This window comes from Stegostoma tigrinum, chromosome 1 (assembly GCF_030684315.1).
Source record: "Stegostoma tigrinum isolate sSteTig4 chromosome 1, sSteTig4.hap1, whole genome shotgun sequence".
Taxonomy (NCBI): domain Eukaryota; kingdom Metazoa; phylum Chordata; class Chondrichthyes; order Orectolobiformes; family Stegostomatidae; genus Stegostoma; species Stegostoma tigrinum.
The window spans coordinates 132,532,880-132,555,256 of NC_081354.1; the positions used below are offsets into that span (position 1 = coordinate 132,532,880).

General features: G+C 41.3%; 1 protein-coding gene across 13 annotated transcripts in view; it reads right to left on the minus strand.

Moving 5' to 3' along the window:
• LOC125453124 (protein unc-13 homolog B) overlaps window positions 1–22,377 on the minus strand; it is a 495,854-nt gene that overhangs the window by 302,787 nt on the left and 170,690 nt on the right. For all 13 annotated transcript variants that reach the window (XM_059648673.1, XM_059648694.1, XM_059648669.1 and 10 more), the window contains exon 4: window positions 5,089–5,206. In XM_059648673.1, the coding sequence (XP_059504656.1) occupies window positions 5,089–5,206 (118 nt within the window). The remainder of the gene's footprint in view (window positions 1–5,088; window positions 5,207–22,377) is intronic.

Sequence of the window (22,377 nt, forward strand, 5' to 3'; positions counted from 1 at the left end):
TCGCTAGAGTCAGCGAGGGTCCCAGAGGACTGGAAAATTGCCAACGTGAAACTCCTGTTTAAAAAGGGAGTAAGGCAAAAGATGGAAAATTACAGGCCAATTAGCCTCACCTCGGTCGTGGGTAAGATTTTGGAGTCCATTGTAAAGGATGAGATTTCTGAATATTTGGAAGTGTATGGTAAAGTAGGCCAAAGTCAGCATGGTTTCATTAAGTTGGGGTCATGCCTGACAAATCTGCTAGAATTCTTTGAGCAAGTCACAAGCAGGGTAGACGAAGGAGAGCAAATGGATGTTATCTGCATGGACTTCAAGAAGGCCTTTGACAAGGTGCCACACGGGAGGCTGCTGAGTAAGATAAGGGCCCACGGTGATAGAGGCAAGGTGCTAGCATGGATAGACGATTGACTGAGTAAAGTAGAAAGTGGAGATAAAAGGGCCTTTCTCAGGGTGGCAGCTGGTGATAAGTGGTGTTCCACAAGGGTCAGTTTTGGGACAACTTTTTACTTCATACATTAATGATCTAGATGAAGGAACTGTGGGCATTCAGGCTAAGTTTGCTGATAACACAAAGATAGGTGGAAGGACAGGCAGTAATGAGGAGGTGACGAGGCTGCAGAAGGATTTGGATAGATTAGGAGAGTGGGAAAAAAGAGGTGGCAGATGGAGTACAATGTGGGAAATTGTGAGGGCATGCACTTTGGCAAGAAGAATAAAAGCATGGACTATTTTCTAAATGGGGAGAAAATTCAGAAGTCTGAACTACAAAGAGGCTTGGGAGTTCTAGTCCAGGATTCTCTCAAGGTAAACTTGCAGGATGAGTCAGTCGTCCGGAACGCAAATGTTATGTTGTCCTTTGTTTTCAGAGTACTTGAATACAAAGGCAGGGATGTACTACTAGACTTTATAAGGCTCTGGTCAGGCCACATTTGGAGTACTGCATGCAGTTTTGGGCCCCTTATCTCAGGAAGGATGAGCTGGCCCTGGAGCAGGTTCAGAGGAGGTTCATGAGCATGGTCCCAGGAAAGTTAAACATATCAGGTACGTGAGAGGACTCTGGGACTATACTCACTGGAGTTTAGAAGGATGATGGGGGGGAACTGATTGAAACTTACAGAATACTGAATGGCCTAGACAGAGTGTATGTTTGGAAGATGCTTCCATGAGAATAAAGGGAAGACGTTTTAAAACGGAGATCAGGAGAAACTTCTTTAGCCTGACAGTGGTGAATCTATGGAATTCACTGCCACAGAAGGCTGTGGAGGCCCGGTCATTTAAGTACATTTGCGACTGAGAGAGATCGGTTCTTGTTTATCAAGTGTATGGGGAGAAAGTGGGAGAATGGGATTGAGGAATTTATCAGCTATGATTGAATGGGACAGCAGACTGGATGGGCTGAATGGCCTAAATTCTGTTCCTACGTCTCATGGTCTTATGGCAACAAATGCTAGCTTAACCAGAGATACCCAGAGCCCATGAGTGAAGTTAAAAAAAAAAATTCAAGCAAGACTCCAATGAATTACCCATTTCTACAGAAACTGACTTTAATTGAAATGTCTGATAGATTTTAGATTCATTTGTTTTCAACTCCAAAATCAAACTTTGAGACGCTGTAAAAGCTCAACAGGTCTGGCAACATGTGTGAAGTAAAATTAGAGTTCATGTTTTGGGTCCATTAACACTTCCTCAGAACTGATAGCAGCTAGAAAAATGTCGATTTATGTGCAGAAGATAGGGTGGGGGTGGGAGGGGTATGAAGTAAAGAGTAAAGGGTAAACGATTTCTGAAGAGGGGTCTAGGCCCGAAACATCAGCCTTCCTGCTCGTCTGGTGCTGCTTGACCTACTATGTTCATCCAGCTCTACACCTTGTTATCTAAGAGCAAGCAATAGATGGGATTAGAGCTCAAAGAGAGAGAAGAGCAGTTGGATCAACAAAGGAGTTGATAATGATGTGGCTAGGAGGGTGAATAGCTGTAAATGGGGACTCTTAGTGACTGATGATGGGTAGTGTGTAATGGGCAGAACATAGATGTTCTAGGAAGCCATCATATACATATTCCCCTCCCCTCCCTTGTCCGCGTTCCGCAGGGACTGTTTGCTCCAGGACACCCTGGTCCACTCGTCCTTCACTCCCAACAGCCCCATAGCACTCTCCCCTGCAACCGCCAAAGGTGTAACACCTGCCTCAACCACAACAAAAACAAAGTTGCTGGAAAAGCTCAGCAGGTCTGGCGACATTTGTGAAGGAGAAAACAGCGTTAGTGTTTTGGGTCCGGTGACCGTTCCTCAGAAACATTAACTCTGTTTTTACCTTCACAGATGCTGCCAGACCTGCTGAGATTTTCCAGCAACTTTGTTTTTGCTCCTGATTTACAGCATCCACAATTCTTTTTTTATTTAGTGTGTAACACCTGCCTATTTATCTCCTTCCTTCCCAGCATTCAAGGACCCAAATACACCTTCCAGGTGAAGCGCATTTAGTTGACTGCATTCACTGCTCACAATGTGGTCTCTCCCACATTGGAAAAAAACGAAGCGCATACTGGGTAATCACTGCGCAAAACCATTCCTAGATGCATATTTTCCAGGAGATTTCACTATATTTCACTCCAACCAGTCGCATTGCCTCTTTCTATCAATAAAAAGTGTTCAAATGATCTGAATCACACAGTTGATTGAATGGTCTTTCTCTTGGGTCTTTGCTCACATCAGTGAGCTGAAGACTAACCTCCAGGAGATTCCTGGACAACTCTGGGGGGTTTTGTAACCCTACAATAAATGGAATGTACAGTTCAAACTCACATAGTTCAGTTTTGGTCCAGTTATCATGGAGAATACATTGATAGTCGTTGTATTAGGTTGACCAAGATCAAAAAATGAGTTCTTGATCAATAACAGAAAACAAAGAAATGCAGATGCTGGAAATCTGAAACAAAACCTGAAATTGCTGGAGAAGCTCAGCAGGTCTGACAGCATTTGTGTACAGAGAACAGAGTTAACATTTCGAGTCCAATGATACTTTTTCAGATCTGATAGTCACAAGGAAAAGGTGGTATTTATGCAGATAAAAGGGAGAGGGGAAGGGTATGAGTGGATAGATAAAAATGGATCTCGGAGAGTGAGCAAGAAAGTCAGGCAGACAAAGTGTTGGTTGATACTAACACCCTGCCTGCCAATGTAGTTAACTCAGCCACATGAGAGGCATTTAAACAGTCCTTGGATAAGCATATGGATAATGATGGGATAGTGTAGGGGGAGGGCCTTAGATTAGTTCACAGGTCAGCGCAACATCGAGGGTCGAAGGGCCTGTTCTGCGCTGTATTGTTCTATGTTCTATGTTCTAGAACATCTCCATTCTGCCTGCAAAAAAGACCGTGAGGTTCCAATTGCATGCCACTTCAACACACCACCCTGTTCCCTGGCCAACATCTCTGTCTCCATCTTTCTGCAGTGTTCCAGCAAAGCTCCACACAAGCTGGAAAAACAACACCTCATGTTCCACTTAGGGACCCTGCAGCCTTCCGGACTCAATATCAAGTTCATTAATTTTAAGGCAGAACTCTCCTATGTTCTAGACCCCTACCCCACACACCAGGCCTTGTTATCATATAGCCTGCCATTACCTATTGTCAGTCACTAACAGTTCCTGTTTACAGCTATTCACCCTCCTAGCCAGATCATTATCAACTCCTCGGTTTATCCAAGCGCTCTTCTTACCAAAGTGCATGCCCTCACAATTCCCCACATTATACTCCATCTGCCACCTCTATCTCACTTATCGTTTATTCCTTACTCCCCTTCCCCGACCCTATCTTCTGCATATAAACTGACATTTTCCGAGCTACCATCAGTTCTAAGGAAGATTCATTGGACCCAAAACGTTAACTCTGATTTTTCTTCTCAGATGCTGCCAGCACAGCCAAGCTTTTCTAGCAACTTCTGTTGTTCCTGTTTTACAGCATCCACAGTTCTTTCGGTTTTTAGATACAAGGTGTGGAGCTGGATGAGCACAGCAGGCCAAAGCTTAGCTTTCCTGCTCCTAAGATGCTGCTTGGCCTGCTGTGTTCATCCAGCTCCACAACTTGTTATCTCGGATTCTCCAGCTTCTGCAGTTTCTATTATCTCTTTCGGTTTTTATTTGAGATTCTGGGGTCCACCTGAATAATTGTAAGTTCTAATGTAGTCAAAGCCAAGATTTACCCTCTGCAGTTCTCCAGCTAAATTAGAGCCAAATGACCATTTATGGCTTTTGCTCTCCCAATGCTGATCTTATGAGTATACTCTGAGCTGTAAATACCCTGATCAGTTTTCCAGATTCTCAACCAAGTGCTTCCATTTGTCATAGTTGGAGTAGTGTGATTCCCAGTTTAAAGCTCCCACTTCAGATGAAAGAGCCTACAAAGCTGGCGGGAGGAAGTGTAGCGCTAACAAGAGCCAGCCCACCATCTGCAGAAAGATTTCAGAGGCAGCCATAGGAGCTGCTGGGTGTGGAGAGAATCTGGTGAAAGGCCCTCCTCAGTGCTAGTCACATAGCTATAGCATTTCCATTTCAATTCATCCATTGTAACTTCAAAATGAACTTTGTGCTTTTTGTAAATATCACATTAGGTGCAATTTTATTTCGATTAAATAAACACAGTTGAATAGTTGGGAAAACTGCATATGTTAAAGACAGGAACAAAACAACAAGGAAAATTACAATTGAAGTCGGAAAGATTTACACATTACATATCCAATAGGTGCCAGATGCAACATGTCTCATACAGACATATGCAAACAATTCGAATGGGAGCAAGTAAAGAAAATAAAAAAAGAATAAACAATGTGTTCAATGAAACATAGCTTCACTTGGGTTGTTTGTCATAAAACTAGGTAACATACCTCATTTAACTGCTACAAATGTATGTAGTCCAATGTTACAATTAAAACAAAAGTGTTGGTACATTGTGAATAAAAGCCAATGAAGGAAATGTTATTCAATGATTTAGAAGACCAGAAATCACAGAAATAACTTTTTTTCCTCCTTCCCAGGATATTTCTGAAAAATACAAGCTAGAAAAGTATTTGAAATCACTTTCAAGATCTCTTACCTCATCAGATTGCCGAATGCACTTCAGTGGTATCCATACATTGCCCACCATCGTATCCCAGATTAGTCCTTTGTTCCAGACCTCAACAATCAAACCAAGTTCCAACCGGCTGATCTCACTGTAAACCAAAATTATTGCATGTTTAATCACAAAATTACACCATAAAGAAGTAGCAAGAAGTTTGCACACAAAGAAGTTCACAAAGAACCACAGACAACTGTTAGAACCCAGTCATACTTTTCCGTGTAGAAAATCAATTTTGCTGGGCTTGAAAGTTATCCAGCAGCTTCATTACATTAGAAAAAGCCTGAGGCATGCTCATTGCTGTGCTAAACCCATAAGACAAAGGAGGTTAGTAACAGTACTCTGAGGCCTCTGGACCTGTATTCAATGGAGTTCATAAGGATGAAGGAGGTTTCATTGAAAGTTACTGAATATTAAGGGGCCTTCAGTTCAAGGGTGGTGAATCTGTGGAACTCATTGCCACAGAAGGCTGTGGAGGCCAAGTCACTGTATGTATTTAAGACAGAAATAGATAGGCTCTTGATTATTAAGGGGCTCAAAGGCAACAGGGAGAAGGCAGGAGAATGGAGTTGAAAAACACAATCGGCCATCAGCATATGGTGGAGCAGATTTGATGGGCCAAATACTCTAATTTTGTTCCTATATCTTATGGTCTTCTGGTGTCTCTTGTTTAACTTTTAAAATTGACACTTGCCAGACTCAGGAACTAAAACAAAGTTGCTGGAAAAGCTCAGCAGTTCTGGCAGCATCCATGGAGGAGAAAACAGAGTTAACGTTTCGGGTCCGGTTCTGAGGAAGGGTCACCAAAATGTAAAAACCCTCAGAGAAAAAAAATCCTCAAGTCAGTCTTAAATAGGTCAGAGATAATGGGAACTGCAGATGCTGGAGAATTCCAAGATAATAAAATGTGAGGCTGGATGAACACAGCAGGCCAAGCAGCATCTCAGGAGCACAAAAGCTGACGTTTCGGGCCTAGACCCTTCATCAGATGAAGGGTCCAGGCCCGAAACGTCAGCTTTTGTGCTCCTGAGATGCTGCTTGGCCTGCTGTGTTTATCCAGCCTCACATTTTATTATAGTCTTAAATAGGTGCTCCTTTCTTCTGAGAAGATGTCCTCTGGACTTAGACAGTCGCATGTTTCAATGAAATCACTTCTTAATCTTCTGAACCACAGTGGACTGTTTAGCTTTTGCTTATAATACGATCCCTCCATACTGGGGATCATCTTCATGAGCCATCTCTGAACTGCCTCTAATTAAATGATATTTTTTCTTTACAAAAGAGATAAAAAAAACTTCTCTCAATATTCCAGACGTGGTCCCACTAGCTCCTTGTACAGAACATAGAGCATAGAAAAGTACAGCACAGTTCAGGCCCTTCAGCCCACGATGTTGTGCTGACCTATTATCCTACTCTAAGATCAAACTACACTGCAACCCCTGTATTTTATAATCATTCAGTTGCAATTGTGATAATACTATGCCTTTAAGAGGTGAATTTCATCCTGGTTTTTGCTTTGAAGAGAGATTTTAAGTTAGAGGTATAGAGCTGTCTATTTGCATCCAATAAAGTAAACAGCTTGTGATGCCTTGGACTTTTTTTTTTTAAAAGTTGGAACAATAGAAGCAGTCTGAATGGATGGGGCAAGCTCGCACACAACCAAGCTTTTCAGTTTTAGTTTTCAGCTGCTGGGGTGTTAAAGCCACATGTGGAAGATTGTTCTCCTTTCCCGTTACGGCCACAAGCTAGGGCTACTAGAATTGCATGCAAGGCAATTTGTTTTACTGAATTTGCCTTTGTCAACAGCGCATTTATGGGATGTTACTATAATGGAACAGTTACTGTTTAGCTAAATAATTTATTATTCTGTTAATTTTTCCAATAGAGTTGTTATTCCAATTTTGTCTTTCTTCTGTTATATTTTAACTATAGTGTATGAATAATGTTCTTTTTACTTCAAGACTGGCAGTTTGACCAAATGAATTGCATTTGGAATGCAAAGCCTGGCACATGCCTTTAGAATAAGTAAAAGTTAGGGTCTCAGCTATCTTCTTAATGTATTTTGAGGGAGTTTGGTCTGGTCTATTACACAGTACAAAACTTCCCTCCTCTTTTACTCCAACCCCTCAAAATAAGGGCCAACATTCCATTGATATTCCTGATTACATTCTGCATATATGAGTTAGCTTTCTGTGTTTATGCACTAATACCCTCAAGTTCTTTTGTGTTACAGCTTTATGCCAAATTTGTGCATTTAAATATTACTGTTCTTTTGTTTTCTCTTTCAAAATTATGGGATTACCTGATACAAAATGAAAAAGAGTGCAAGATGGCAAACAATAACACATTCCTCCCTGACACGCTCAATGCTTTCTATGCTCAGTTTAAGCAGAATACCACCGGTGTAGCGATGCCTGCCCCGCAAGCCCCAGGCACGCCCGTACCATTTATCACCACTTCAGTAGTCAGATCCGTTTTCCTGACAGTTAAACCAAGAAAAGTGACGGGCCTGGACGGTGTTCCTGGCAGAGCACTCGGACAGTGCATGGACCAACTGCCAGAGGTATTCACTAGCATCTTCAATCTCTCTCTCCTACAAACCAAAGTCCCCACCTACTTCAAGACCACCATAATCCCCACACCCAAGAAAACACATGCAGCGAGCCTTAATGACTGCCACCCAATAACTCTGACTCCAATAATCATAGTGCTTCCAAAGGCTGGTCATGGCCCACATCAACTCCAGTCTCCCAGCCTGCCTCAATCCCATACAGTTTGCCTACAAATGTAACAGATCCACAGACGGTGCCATATCCCTAGCCCTGCACTCATCCCTGGAACATCTGGTCAGCAAAGACACAAATGTTAGACTCCTGCTCGTTGACTACAACTCAGCCTTCAACACTATTATCCCCTCCAGCCTGATCTCAAAACGGTGTGACCTTGGTCGGGGCTCCGCCCTCTGCAATTGGATCCTCAGCTTTCTGACCTTTGGGTTGCAAACAGAGAGGACAGGTAACAGCACCTCCTCTACAATAACACTCAACACTGGAGCCTCTCCAAGGATGCGTGCTCAGCTCCCTACTGTACTCCATGTACACCTGTAACTGTATCGCCAAATTCCAAATGAATGCCATCTAGAAGTTTGCTGAAGACACCACTAGAATGGGATGGATATCTAACAGTGATGAATCAAAATACAGAAGGGAGATGGAGGGCTTGGAGATGTGGTGCAACGAAAATAATCTGTCTCTCAACGTAGGCAAAACTAAAGAACCGATTAATGACTTCAGAAATAAAGGAGGAGAACACGCCCACATCTACATCAATGGAATTGAGGTTGAGAGAGTGAAGAGCATCAAGTTCCTTGGAGTGATGATAATTGACAACCTGTCCTGGACTTCCCACATAAATGCGACAGTCATGAAGGCACAACAACGTCTCATCTTCCTGAGGTGGATCAGAAATTTGACATGTCTGTAAGGTCCCTCACCAACTTTACAGATGCACCACTGAAAGCATAAAGTGCAGGTGCATAATGGCCTGGTAAGGCTGCTACTCTGCCCAGGACCGTAAGAAATTACAGATGGTGGTGTGCACAGCTCAGACCATCACGAAAGCCAACCTTCCATCCATGGACTCTATTTATACAGCTTGCTGCCACTGAAAGGCAGCCAATATCATCAAACACTAATTGTACCCTGATAATCACCTTCTACAACCTTTTCTATCAGGCAGAAGATACAGATGCCTGAACATATTCACAAGCAGATTCAGGAACAGCTTCTTTCTGGCCTTTTTCAGACTGTTGAATGCACTCTAGCCTCAAATAATGTAACCTGCAATATAATCTTCATGCCTCTAAATCTTCATCTGTGCAGCCTTTGCTTGCTGTGATCACCTGTACCACTCGTAAACAAAGATTTTTATTGTATTTCAGTATGTGTGACAATAAAATCAATGTGCAACTTCACATATACTTATTTTAACATTTTGACAACTAACTTGTCTGATCAATATCTCTCTGCAAACTGTTTTGTATCCTTCTCACGATTTGCTTTTTACCTACTTCTGTATTGCCTGAAAGTTTGGTTTCTTTCATTATTGTATATCGTCAACAACTGCAGTCCCAGCAGTGATCCCTGTTACAGGTTGCCAATCTGAAAAGGAACCCCTTATTCCCACACACTGTTTCCTGCCCAAAAGCCAATTCTCCGTTCAGACTTATTTAATATCAGGGCAGAAAATAACAAGCAGCTCTAGATGCAGCAAAGCCCATCACTGCTCTTAATCTCAGATAACAAAGTGCGAAGCTGGATGAACACAGCAGGCCAAGCAGCATCTCAGGAGCACAAAAGTTGACGTTTCGGGCCTAGACCCTTCATCATGCTATCTGATGAAGGGTCTAGGCCCGAAACATTAGCTTTTGTGCTCCTGAGATGCTGCTTGACCTGCTGTGTTCATCCAGCTTCGCACTTTGTTATCTTGGATTGTCCAGCATCTGCAGTTCCCATTATTAATGGTCTTAATCTCTCTTGCCACTTGATTTCCATGATTAAATTTCCTACTCACCTGACAAGTAAACAAATTCCCGAGCTACAAGAATAATATTCTGACACCTTTAACTACATTCACCTGCATCCGAGCTTCCACAAAGAAAGGAATTCTGTTATAACAGCCGACTGCAAGAACCATTATTAAGCACCAGAAATATGTGGGAGAATTTTTATTTTATTCATTCATTGGAGAAGGGTATTGTTGACAAGACCAGCATTTATTACCCATTTCTAATCGCCCAGAGGGCAGTTAAGGGTCAACCAGAATGCTGTGCATCAGGACTCACACGTAGGTCAAACCAGGTAAGGATAGCAGTTTCCTTCCCTCAAGGACATTAGTGAACCAGATGGGCTTTTCCAACAGCCAACAATGGATTCATGGACATCATTTGATGCATAATTCCAGGTTTTTTTTTTATTGAATTCACATTCTACCACAGCAGGGTTCAAATCCAGGTCCCTAGAAAATTAAAACTGAAAGAATTTCAGATGCTGTAAATCAAGAACAAAAACAGATGTTGCTGGGAAAGCTCAGCAGGTCTGGCAGCATCTGTGAAGGAAAAAACAGAGTTAACATTTTGAGTCCAGTAACTCTTCCTCAGACCCTTCTGATGCTGCCAGACTAGCTGAGCTTTTTCAGCAACTTTGTTTTTGTCTGTAGAAAATTATCTGGGCCTCTGGATAAACAGTCCAAAGATAATACAATCATAATGCCTCTCCTTAATTCTCCACAAATAAAGTAATAAAAGTGAGCCATGGGAAGTAGAGTGATGTTAATGGAAGGGTAGGAGATTAAAGTCAATGCAAGGCAAATAATTTTAAGATTAAAACTAGGAATGATAGGGGAACTCAGTCCTGTGCGTTGCAAGACTTGCAGTGTAATGGAAATCATGGACAATCCTGACAGTCTAGATGACCACAGGAAACGTCTGCAGGAAATGTCACTGGTTTGATCAGCTCTAGTGCTGGGATTTGGAAGTTGAATGTCGGTTGGAGGCAAAGCCGAACAGCCGCTGAGAGTAACATTGATAACAGTTTTAGACATGGTCACATTGCAGTTTTAGGAATGACAGTCAGAGACAGAATGGTTGACCATCAGTCAGAGGAAGGGTGGCTAACCAGTAATTAGGAAAGCCGAAGACTGCATCTCATTCAAGAACAAATTTTGCATGTTGGAAACTGGAAGCGGTGATGGTCCCTCTAGGGATTGCAGCTAGAGCTAGGTGCACAAGAGGAAAGAGAGAGAGAGTGCAGACAGGTGTTTCTGAGACCACAGATGTGACTGCAGGATAGTGTGTTACCTCCAGGTCATACAACCCAAGGTCATGATTTACACTGGGGCCAATAGCATAGGTAAAAAGAGGGATGAGATCCTGAATCAAGAATTTAGGATGCTCTGTTGGTCTGGTCCACACAAGTTGTAATCACGATTACTCCCACTGCCCTGTCTGAGTGAGTATATGAATAGCTAGTTAGAACAGATTAACGTGTGGCCGAAGAATTTGAGCAGGAGAGAAAATTTTAGTTTCCTGGATCATTGGGTTCATTCCGAGGAAAGGTGGAATCTATACAAATCCAATGGGTTGCACTTGAACCGGAACAGGACCAGCATCCACGTGGGGCGGTTTGCTAGTACAGTTGGTGGGGGTTTAAACTAGTCTTGCAGATGCTGGAAACTGGAGAAACTCAGTTGGACAAGGGAAAATGGTTCTGGCAGTTACAGGTCAGTCATCTCAACTTCAGGACATCAATCCAAGAGTTCCTCAGGCTAGTATCCTAAGCTTAATCATTTTCAGCTGCAATAACAGACAATCTACTCACGACCTCTTAGCATTACATCACTGGATCCCTCACTAACATCCTGGGAGTCATCATTGACTAATGTCGCATCTGACGTCAAAGGACACTAGCAAAACTGCAATCAATCAGAATGAGGTGAAAACTATCTTTTGGTTGGAGCCATACCAGGCACATTGGAAGATAGTCTCGGTTACTGGAGGGAAGATATCCCAGCTCCAGGACACCTCTGCAGGAGTTCCTCAGGGTTGTGCCTCAGGACCAACCATTTTCAGCTGTTCCATCAATTGCCTCCCCCCACAATTATAATGTCAGAAATTGAAGTGTTCCCCAATGATTTGCACAATATTCAGCACCATTCCGGACTCCTAGGATACTGAAGCAGTCCATGTTCAAAAGCAACAAAACATGGACAAGATCCATACTTGGGCTGAAAAGTGGCAAGTAACAGTGGCACCACATAGATGCCATCTGCAAAAAGAGGTAGACAGTCTAAACAATGCCCTTTGATATTCAATCCCCCACTATCAACATCCAGAGGGTTACCAGTGACCAGAAACTCACTGAACTAGCTATATAAATATAACAGCTACAGAGTAGCTCAGAGGCTAGTGCATAACTCACCTAACTCCCCAAAGTCCATCATTTTCAAGGCAAAAATTGAGAGTGTGCTGGATCACTACCGACTTGCCTAAATGAGTGCAGCTCTAATAACACTCAAGAAGCTTGACACGATCCAGGGCACTTCTGCTTGTTTAGCACCACATCTACAAATAATCACTCCGTCCACCTACCTGTGATCAGTAGCAGCAATGTGTACCAGCGACAAGGATTCACTGCAGCAAGTCAACAAGGCTCTTTACAAAACATCTTTGAAACCGATGATCATTTCCACATATATGGACAAGGACGGCAGATACATGGGAATGCAAGTTCCCCTCTAAGGCACTCACTATCCTGTCTTGGAAATATACTGCAGTTCCTTCAGTGTTCTTGGGTCAAAAACCTGGAATTCCCTATTTCATGGCATTGTGGACCAAAAAACATGGCCTGCAGCAGTTTAAGAAGGCAGCTCACGACCACCTTCTCAAGGGCAACTAGGTATAGGCAATAAATGCTAGCCTAGCCAATGACGACCACGTTCCACAAATGATTAAAAAAATGATTCTTGTGTGCATCTTTTAAGGATTCTTTGGACTCATTCCTTTACACTCAATCTACATTAGGTTCATTTAAGTCCCATAGAGTGGCTGCGCTATAATTTTCATATTTATCTGAAACTTGCCTATAGATTTTCTCATTCTCCTTTTCACCACTTGGGAGACTGTAACAAACACTCAGCTCCCCTTCTGATAATTCTCAAAAAACAAACTCAGTCTTTGAATTCTTTAATAAGTCGTTCCTCAACAAAACAGTTGGTAATTTTTGGACAACTGTACCTCCCAGTCGCAAACCATTTCCATTCCCCCTCTCATTCTTTAGATGACATGTCCATCATGGGCCTCCTGCAGTGCCACAACGATGCCACCCGAAGGTTACAGGAACAGCAACTCATATTCCGCTTGGGAACCCTGCAGCCCAATGGTATCAATGTGGACTTCACAAGCTTCAAAATCTCCCCTTCCCCCACCGTATCCCTAAACCAGCCCAGTTCGTCCCCTCCCCCCACTGCACCACACAACCAGCCCAGCTCTTCCCCCGCACCCACTGCATCCCAAAACCGGTCCAACCTGTCTCTGCCTCCCTAACCTGTTCTTCCTCTCACCCATCCCTTCCTCCCACCCCAAGCCGCACCTCCATCTCCTACCTACTAACCTCATCCCACCTCCTTGACCTGTCAGTCTTCCCTGGACTGACCTATCCCCTCCCTACCTCCCCACCTATACTCTCCTCTCCACCTATCTTCTTTTCTCTCCATCTTCGGTCCGCCTCCCCCTCTCTCCCTATTTATTCCAGAACCCTCACCCCATCCCCCTCTCTGATAAAGGGTCTAGGCCCGAAACGTCAGCTTTTGTACTCCTGAGATGCTGCTTGGCCTGCTGTGTTCATCCAGACTCACATTTTATTATCTTGGATTCTCCAGCATCTGCAGTTCCCATTATCTCTAATACTCTCTTGTTTCCTTCCTTCGATCTCCCAAATGCATTGCAGCTATTTTAGCCCCTAATTAAAGAAGATTTTGAAGAAGAGCCACTATATCAAAATCTCATGTGTTAACTGGTGCCTGGAGCTCATCAATGTATGATTTAATGTTTTGACAGAATAAATCTTGCCCTGGTTTGAGGGCAGAACCTGATATGACCGAGCAATGTCAAACCAGAGCTATCAATAGGTAACCTAGCCCGTAAGCAGTGCACATATACAGCGGTGAAGGGAATACTGAGTTATTTTCTTTATTTACAGAAAACAAATGGCCTTGTCAGCAATGAATAGCACATTGACAGATTAATCAGTTTGCAAGGTACTTAGGATTTTGAATGAGTTACAATGACTTTAAAAAGTTAACCAGAAACTGACATAACAATTTGATTGGCGGTTTCTCTATTTTGGGAATAATGAATTTAGTGTACAAACATGATTAGGTCTGAACATGATTAGATCTGAACAGAATATTTTATGTGCCAAACTGCCAATCACTTTTTAGCCATATCTAAGTTACCATTGCAGGAATCAATTATTTTGTTTTATTTTGGAGAAATGATGAACAGTATAGAATATATATTATGCCTCTGGAATCAAAATTATGACCAAAAACAATGCTAACCCAAGTGAGAATTATATGTGTACTGCTTTTCAAACATGTTCAAACTGTATCTCATTGTACATCAGATGGCATAATAACCCACACAAAGCCACAGTCAAACTAAATACTAACATAAAACAAAGTGTGTTGACATGTCCAGTGCTCTTTCAGCAATCAAGAATGCAATGAAAAATTGACAAACTACAATTAATCCATTAAGAAAGAGAAGGCACAAGGATCACTTTTTGAAAATAATAATCACAGGTTGGACTAACAGGATAAATTACACAAAACATCTAAAGTAATAGTGCACAGAAAATTTATTTCCTATCAATACGTGCTATTAATAATATTAACCAATTGTACTAAAGAACATAAAACCACTCAGAAACATAGGAACAGGAATAGGTCACTCGGCCCTTCAAACCTGTTCAATGAGAATTGGCTCATTTGTGTATTAACTCAATGAACCTACATTTTCCTCATGTTCTTTGTGAGATCAAATTGTACATTTCTTTCACCCTTTGCATGAAGACTTTTTCCCTGAATTCTCTCCCTAAACATGAAATTGGGGCCAGACCATATGATTCTTCATCCCATGAAAGACTCCTATTCTTCCTATCAATTTCCTTCAAATTTGTAAAAACCTTAACTGAACCATGGTATAACTTGGAAGTACAAAGCAAATCTCTGCTTTTATATCTCATCTACTAACCCTTGCAGCCCTCATTATTTTCTGGCTAATGTGCACTCCAATCCTTCCAAGACAGGACTGCAGCATTAATTCAGTTGGCTGGATGGGTGGTTTGCAATACAAAGTGATACCATTTCAATTCCCACATCAGCTGAGGTTATCACAAAGTTCTCTACTTCTCAAACGCACCCTCACATTAGACCACCACCAATCATCTCATTCTAATGAGAAAGCAGCCCTTTGGTCCAGTAGGGACTATGGCAACTTTACTTTTTACCTTCCAAGATCAATGTGTCTTTAAAGGTGTTGCGCCCAGAACAATACACAACAGATTGGGCTAACTACAGCTTTGATCAGCTCAAGTAAAAACTCCACTCCTTCAAAATCTAGCCATACTTTTAAACAACTACATAACCTTGTGATTTTATTTCAGAGCTGATCCCTACATTTTAGTGATGTGTATAAAATGGGACAGCCATTATTCTTAGCTTTACACAATTCAAACAACATTCACATTTACCCCTTTTTGTCCAAACTTTGACTCTGGATCGGACTGTACCATTGCATTCTTAATTGGGCTCCAATATTCTACTCTCCAGACAATAAGACCCCAGAGCAGGAGTATGTCACTCAGCCCAAAATGTCTGCTCCATTCAGTGAAAGCGTGGCTGATCTGATAATCTTCCATTCCATTCTCTTGGCTTTTCCTGTGTGCCTGACTCGCTTATTGATTAAAAATTTGTCTACTCAGCTTTGAATCTACCCAATGACTCAGCTTCAACAGCCCTGTGTGGTAATTAATTCCACAGATTCACTACTCTCTAGACAGGAAAAAATCCTACTCATTTCTGTCTTATACGGGTGATGCCTTATTCTGAGATAATGCCCTCTTGGACTCTCCGCAACCAACTTGTGAAGCCTCCTAAGAATCTTTTATGTTTCAACAAATTCATAGCTTATTCTTCTAAACTCCAATGAGCACAGGTCCCACCTCTTCAACTTCTCTGACATACCTGGAATCAGCTCAGTGAACTTCCTCTGGACTGCCTCTAATGCCAGCATATTTTGCTTTAAATAAGGGGCCCAAACCTGTTCAAAGGGTTGCAGCTGCAATCTAACCAGTGTGATATGCAGTTTTAGCAAGACCATCCTATATTTTTTCCTCCATTCCATTTCAAATAAAGGCCAACATTCCAGTTGCCTTTTCTATTACCTGCTGAAATTGTGTACTATTTTGCAAGATTAATGCACAACAATTCCTAAATCCTCTGTGCTGCACCTTTCTGCACTTTTCCTCAATTTAAACAATATTCAGCCACTCTACTGTTCCTGCCAAAGGGCATAATGTCACATTTTCCCACATTATGTTTGTGGGGACATACAGTGGCTTAGTGATTAGCACTGCAGCCTCACAGCACCAGGCACCTGGGTTTGATTCCAACCCTCAGGCTGCGTGGAGTTTGCACATTCTGCCCATATCTGCATGGGTTTCTTCTGGGAGCTCTGGTTTTCTCCCACAGTCCAACGGTATGAGGGTTAGGTAGACTGGCTAGAATAAATTTCCCAGGAATGTGCAGAATGGTAGACATAGGAAAGTGCAAGGTTACAGGGTAAGTGGGTGGGCTCTTTGGAAGGTCTGTACCACTTGATGGGCCAAATGGTCTGCTTCCACACTGTAGGGATTCTATGATTTAATCAGCCATGTTTATGCCCAGTCACTTAATTTGTTTAAATCCTTCTACAAACATTTGAAATCCTCCTCACCACTTGCCTTCTCAGCTATCTTTGTGCTTTCTGCAAACTTGGCAACAGTACATTCACTTTCATCATTTAAGTTATTAACAGATAGAGAGATCTAAAATATGTTGTAAATAATTATGACCTCAGCACTCAACCTAGTAAGATTCCACAAGTTAAAGGGGGCTAGTCTGAAAATGCCAACCTTATCCAAACCTGGTCTTCTATTAATCAATCCTTTATCTATGCTAATATACTATGTAAAACACCATCGCTCCTATTCAGCAGCTTTACATGTGGTACCTTAACAAACACCTTATGAAAATCCAGATAGATTACGTTTCCTGTATCTATCCTGCATGTTGTTTCCCCAAAGAATTCTAATATGCGTCCCTCATATTTTCCTTTTGTGAAGCCATGCTGACTTTGCTTAATCATATTATGCATTTCTAAATGCATTGTTATTACTTCCTTTATTAAATGCTCTAAAACATTCCCAAAAAGAGAGCTAAATGGCCTATAGTTTCAATATAATCTAATTGCTGACCTACATTAGCTTCAGTTCATGAAGTATTGTGATTTTAAAAATTTTCATCTGTTTTCAAAATCGTAATGGTCTCAATTCCTCTATGTCTCTAATCTCCTCCAGTGCTGCTCTGTACCTGCATACCATTTTACTAACATTATATCAGTGTTTCAATCAAAAAGGCAGCTCTCCCATCCCTTCAAGTTTCCTTATTCTTTCTAAGCAGTTTATTGTCAGGAATACTTAATTTTCAAAATCTAAAATGGTATTAAATATGTGGAAATCATGCCATGTGCATCACAATATCCTCTAACTGCATCCCATTTAGGCATAAGATTCTAAATTGTCTTTCTGCTCTGCAGCAATGTTTCTCATTGCAATTATTTGCACTATTTGGCTAATCCAGAGTTAATGAAATCCAGAACTTCACTTCCAATGCATCATCTGACTGGGTTTATTACTTTGCTGGTGGAATTGCCAATAACTTGAAATTCTGGTTATGTCAAAATTATCTGAATTTGACAAATCACAATTTCACTGCATCTCATTTTTTGCAAGCTTAAATCTACTTTGTGATCTTGCCAGAGATGAACTTGGTCTGGACCGATGTACTAAATCCAGTCAGATGATGCATGTGAAGTGAAGTTCTGGATTTCATTAACTCTGGAATAGCCAAATAGTGCAAATAATTGCAATAATTACATAACTATGGTAACCTTTGACATCATGATCATTCCATCCCATTACCAATTCTACATGCCTCCTGGATCTTAATCCCCCTTGAAATTGCACCCTTATGTTTTACATTGCCTTTCTTTTGCTGCACTAAATTTCACTTGCCACAGATTTACCCATTAGGGCCCTCCATCTTGCATTCACTGCCCCCTTCCTTTAATCTCATTCCATGTAAACTACCAATCTATATTCATTGTCACACTATTAACCTTTCTAACTCACATGGGCTCATTCGTACCAAAAACAGATGATATCTTTATTAATTTCTGAATGATCCCCCACCCATACCCTTCTTCCTCTCTAAATCCTTTAAACTATGCAATTAATGTTTGAAAATGTTTCATTTAAACTCGTACCATGTGCAGGCTGCGCTTTTGCTAGTAAATTAAGTAGTCACATAAATCAAAATTGTTCATTTTCTAACAATCAACAGCAGAGGTGCAGCCAGGTAGACATTCTACCCACTCCTTGTTGACCCTCAATTTCTAATAGCAGCATCAATTAAGTTTTTGTTGGGAAGCTTCTGGTACTATTTTTAGCTGTGCTCTAGAGCTTGCTGCTGGAATGGGTGAGGACACATAACATTTAAAGTGCAGGTAACATATATCTACAGGTCAGAAAGCCTTGAAGAAAATAATGTCTGTGCACTTAGATTGAATAAAATCTAAAGACGTGAGTGAAATAACTCTACAGAGGTGACATCCTGTCATCAGGTCACCCTGTATTTAGACATAGAAAGTCCTTGGCACTGATTCAGCTCCTTCAGAGCCAGCTGTCAGAGTGAACACAACCTATGTCAGCAAGAGCTCCCTGATTAGATCAGATAAACAGCCCCAATCAGGGAACTCACAATCTATGAGGTTCACCAGGCTGACTTCGTTACAATAACTACAGTGAGGTGAAAGCAATTGCATTTTGACATCTAGGCAGAATTTGCCAGATATGGCATCACGTAGTGGTGAAGTCATACCGAACACAAAGGATGATGGTTGAGATTAAAAACAAAAATTGTTACAGAAACTCAGCAGGTCTGGCAGAATTAAAATTTTGAATCCAAGTGACCCTTCTTCAGATGGATAAAGATGGTTGAGATTGTTGGAAACAAGTCATCTAACAAGAACATCATTGCCCAAGGTGCCTATGCTAACTCAAGGTAGCTCACTAGGTCCAACTAACTTCATCAGCTACCAAAATGTCAGAGGTGGCATGTCCATAAGACCATAAAATACAGGAGCAGTATTAGGCCATTTCGCCATTGATCAATTCCCCTATTCGGTCCTGGCTGATATGTTTCTCAAACCATTCTCCCGCCTTCTCTCTATAACCCTTTAAGCTTTTAGCAATTAAGAACCTATTTATCTTTGTCTTAAATACACTTAGTGACTTGGTTTCCAAAGGGCTCTGCAGTAACAAATGTCACAGATTAACACGCTCTTCCTAAAGAAAATCGTCATTCTAAATGAGTTCACTCTGAGGTTCTGCCCTTGGTCTGAGCTTCTCCCAATAGTGGAAATATCTTCTTATGTCCCCTCTATCCAGGTGTCTCAGTATACTGCAAGTTTAAATCAGATCCCCCCCATCATTCTTCTAAACTCCATCAAGTACAAACCCAGAGTCTTCAACCATTCCCCATGTGACAAGCCCTTCAGCTCCAGAATCATTCTTGTTACTGAGATACAGAGCCCAAAACTATTCATAATATTCCAAATGCAGTCTGACCACAGCCTGATACAGCCTCAGCAGTATATCTCTGTTGTTGTATTCCAATATTCTTGAAATGCATGCTAACATTGCATTTGTCTTCCTAGCCGCCGAATGAACTGGAAAGGTTAACCTTCAGAGAATCTTTAACCACGATTCGCAAGTCCCTGTGATTCAAACTGCTAAAGCCTTTCCCCATTTAGAAAACAGCCTACCATTCTAATTTTCCTACCAAAGTGCATAACCTCACACTTTACTACATTGTATTCCATCTGACGCTACATGGCCCACTCTCCTAGCCTGTCCAAAACTTTCTGCATCCTCCCTGCTTCCTCAACACTACCTGTTCCTCCACCTTTGTGCCATCTGCAAACTTAGCAATAATGCCCTCAGTTCCTTCATATGAATTGTTAATGAATAACGTGAATAGTTGCGGTCAAAACACTGACCCATCGTGGAACTCCAGCAGTACCAACTGCCATCCAGGAAAACAGACCCCTTTATCCCATCTCTCAACCTTATGGTCTTACAGTGAATCCCCTCAATCCCTACAGGTAAACCTTGCCACTAACACCATGGGCTCATATTTAGCAGCCTCCCGTGTGGCACCTTGTCAAAGGCGTTCTGAAAATTCACATAGATCTTGTCAACTGGCTCTCTTTTACCTATCTTGCTTATGGCCTCCTCAAAAAATTCTAATAAACTTGTCAGGCATAACTTACCTGGCAAAACCTTGCTGTCTTAGCCTATTATATCATGCAAGTCTGAGTACTCTGCAATCTCATCCTTAATAATGGACTCAAAAATCTTATTATTGACCGACATCAGGCTTACTGGCCTACAGTTTCCCATTTTCTGCCCTCCTCACTATGTTACCATTTTCCAATCTTCTAGTACACTGCCCAAGTCTAGTGATTCCTATCAATTTCCTCAGCTATCTCTTCAGAGCTCTGGGATGTATTCCATCTGGTACAGGTAATTTATCCACTTTTAGACATGCCAGCTTCCCTAGCATCTTTGCCTTAGTGACAACCACTTCATTCACCTCTCACCCCGACTCTCTTAAAATTCTGGTTTGCTCCTGGTGTCTTGTATTGTGAAAACTCATGCAAAGTACGTATTCAGTTCCTTCGATTCCTGATGATTGCAGTGCACTCAAAACCATCAATGATGCTTCTGATACTGATGCAATCTATGTCCATATGGAGAAAGAGCAAGGCAATATTCATTGCCGGGCTTATAAATGACAACTACTACACCACAAAAAATGGACAGTAATCCACTCCAACCAGACAGAACCTAACCATTTGCCTGTTGAAGTTTCATACCAATTACATCGGCTAAATTTTACAAAATCAACATCCTGTGGGTTGACCAGAAACTGAACTAGACCAGTCATATAAATCTGAGCTCAAGCTCAAATTTGAGGCTTAAAACGCTGCAGAAAGTAACTCTGATTCCCCAAATGCTGGCCATTTTATGGATCCCAAGTTAAAGAACGTGATGGCTTACTTTTCACTTGCCTGGATGAGTGAAGCTCCAACAATGCTCAAGAAGCTCATCACATCCAGCACAAAACAGCCCTTTGATAAGTACCTTGGCTACTCACTTAAACATCCACTTCCTCCACCACCATGTGCTAAAGCTCCTTTGATACCACATTCCAAACTTGCAATCATTTCCAGATAAAAGGACAAGAGCATCTAATGACAGCAACGTCACCACCTGCAAGTTGCTTTCCAGTGAAAACTCCAAATCAGATTTCGTAAAATTATCAGAAATTTAAGAAATAATTTGCAATTAAGCTCAATCTTTTAGATATACTCAATTGGCAAAAGAGGCAATACATCCCCAATAGCTTAACATGAAGTTAAAACGCAAACAGCAGTGTTGTCCAATAAGTTGCCAAGTGTGGTTAACTAGACACACAAACAAATAACCACATTCTTGATTAATAAACAAAATATAATGATCATTATTACTTATATGATCTCAATTTTCATGGCACACACATAAGCATTTTTAAAATTTTTGCTTGTTTTGTTATGACAATGCGAGTTGAAATTTAGAGCAATTGCACTGTTTTGCAATCATTGGTAACCGAGGAATTAAGATACTCAAAAACAGATAGGTCTCCATTAAGTAGACATACCCACCTGTGTACATGGATCTGTAGCATGAGCATGTGTCAGGCATTACTACTGTAATGGTGACACCATCACAGCTTAGCTACTCAAATGACTAGTCCAATTTCTATTGGACAGTGATCTACAATGTTCACACCGTACTTAGCAAATTATAATACTTCAACGTGAAGTGGCAATTAGGCATATACAATATTTATTTACTCTTAGATTAATGGTCTCAATATTTGCAAGTTTAAAGTCCATCAAGTTAGAAACAAACAATCGACTTTTAAATTATCACGTCAATTGGAGATATTGTGCAACAGAAAATCTGAACCAAATCAATGATTAAGATGACACAAGAGTTGTTCACCGCAATGATACAAGCTGCATACAAGTTTATGAAATGGATATTTACACACTTATTTAAATTGTCAAATATACATGAAAATTTCATAGAACTAAATGATCAACAGAAAATATTCTGAAAACAATTGCTGGTTATAGAGTCATAGAGATGTACAACATGGAAACAGATCCTACTGGCCAACTTGTCCATGTTGACCAACTACCTAAATAAATCTACTCCCATTTTCCAGCATTTGACCCATATCACTTTTAAACCCTTCCATATTCACATACCCAATCAG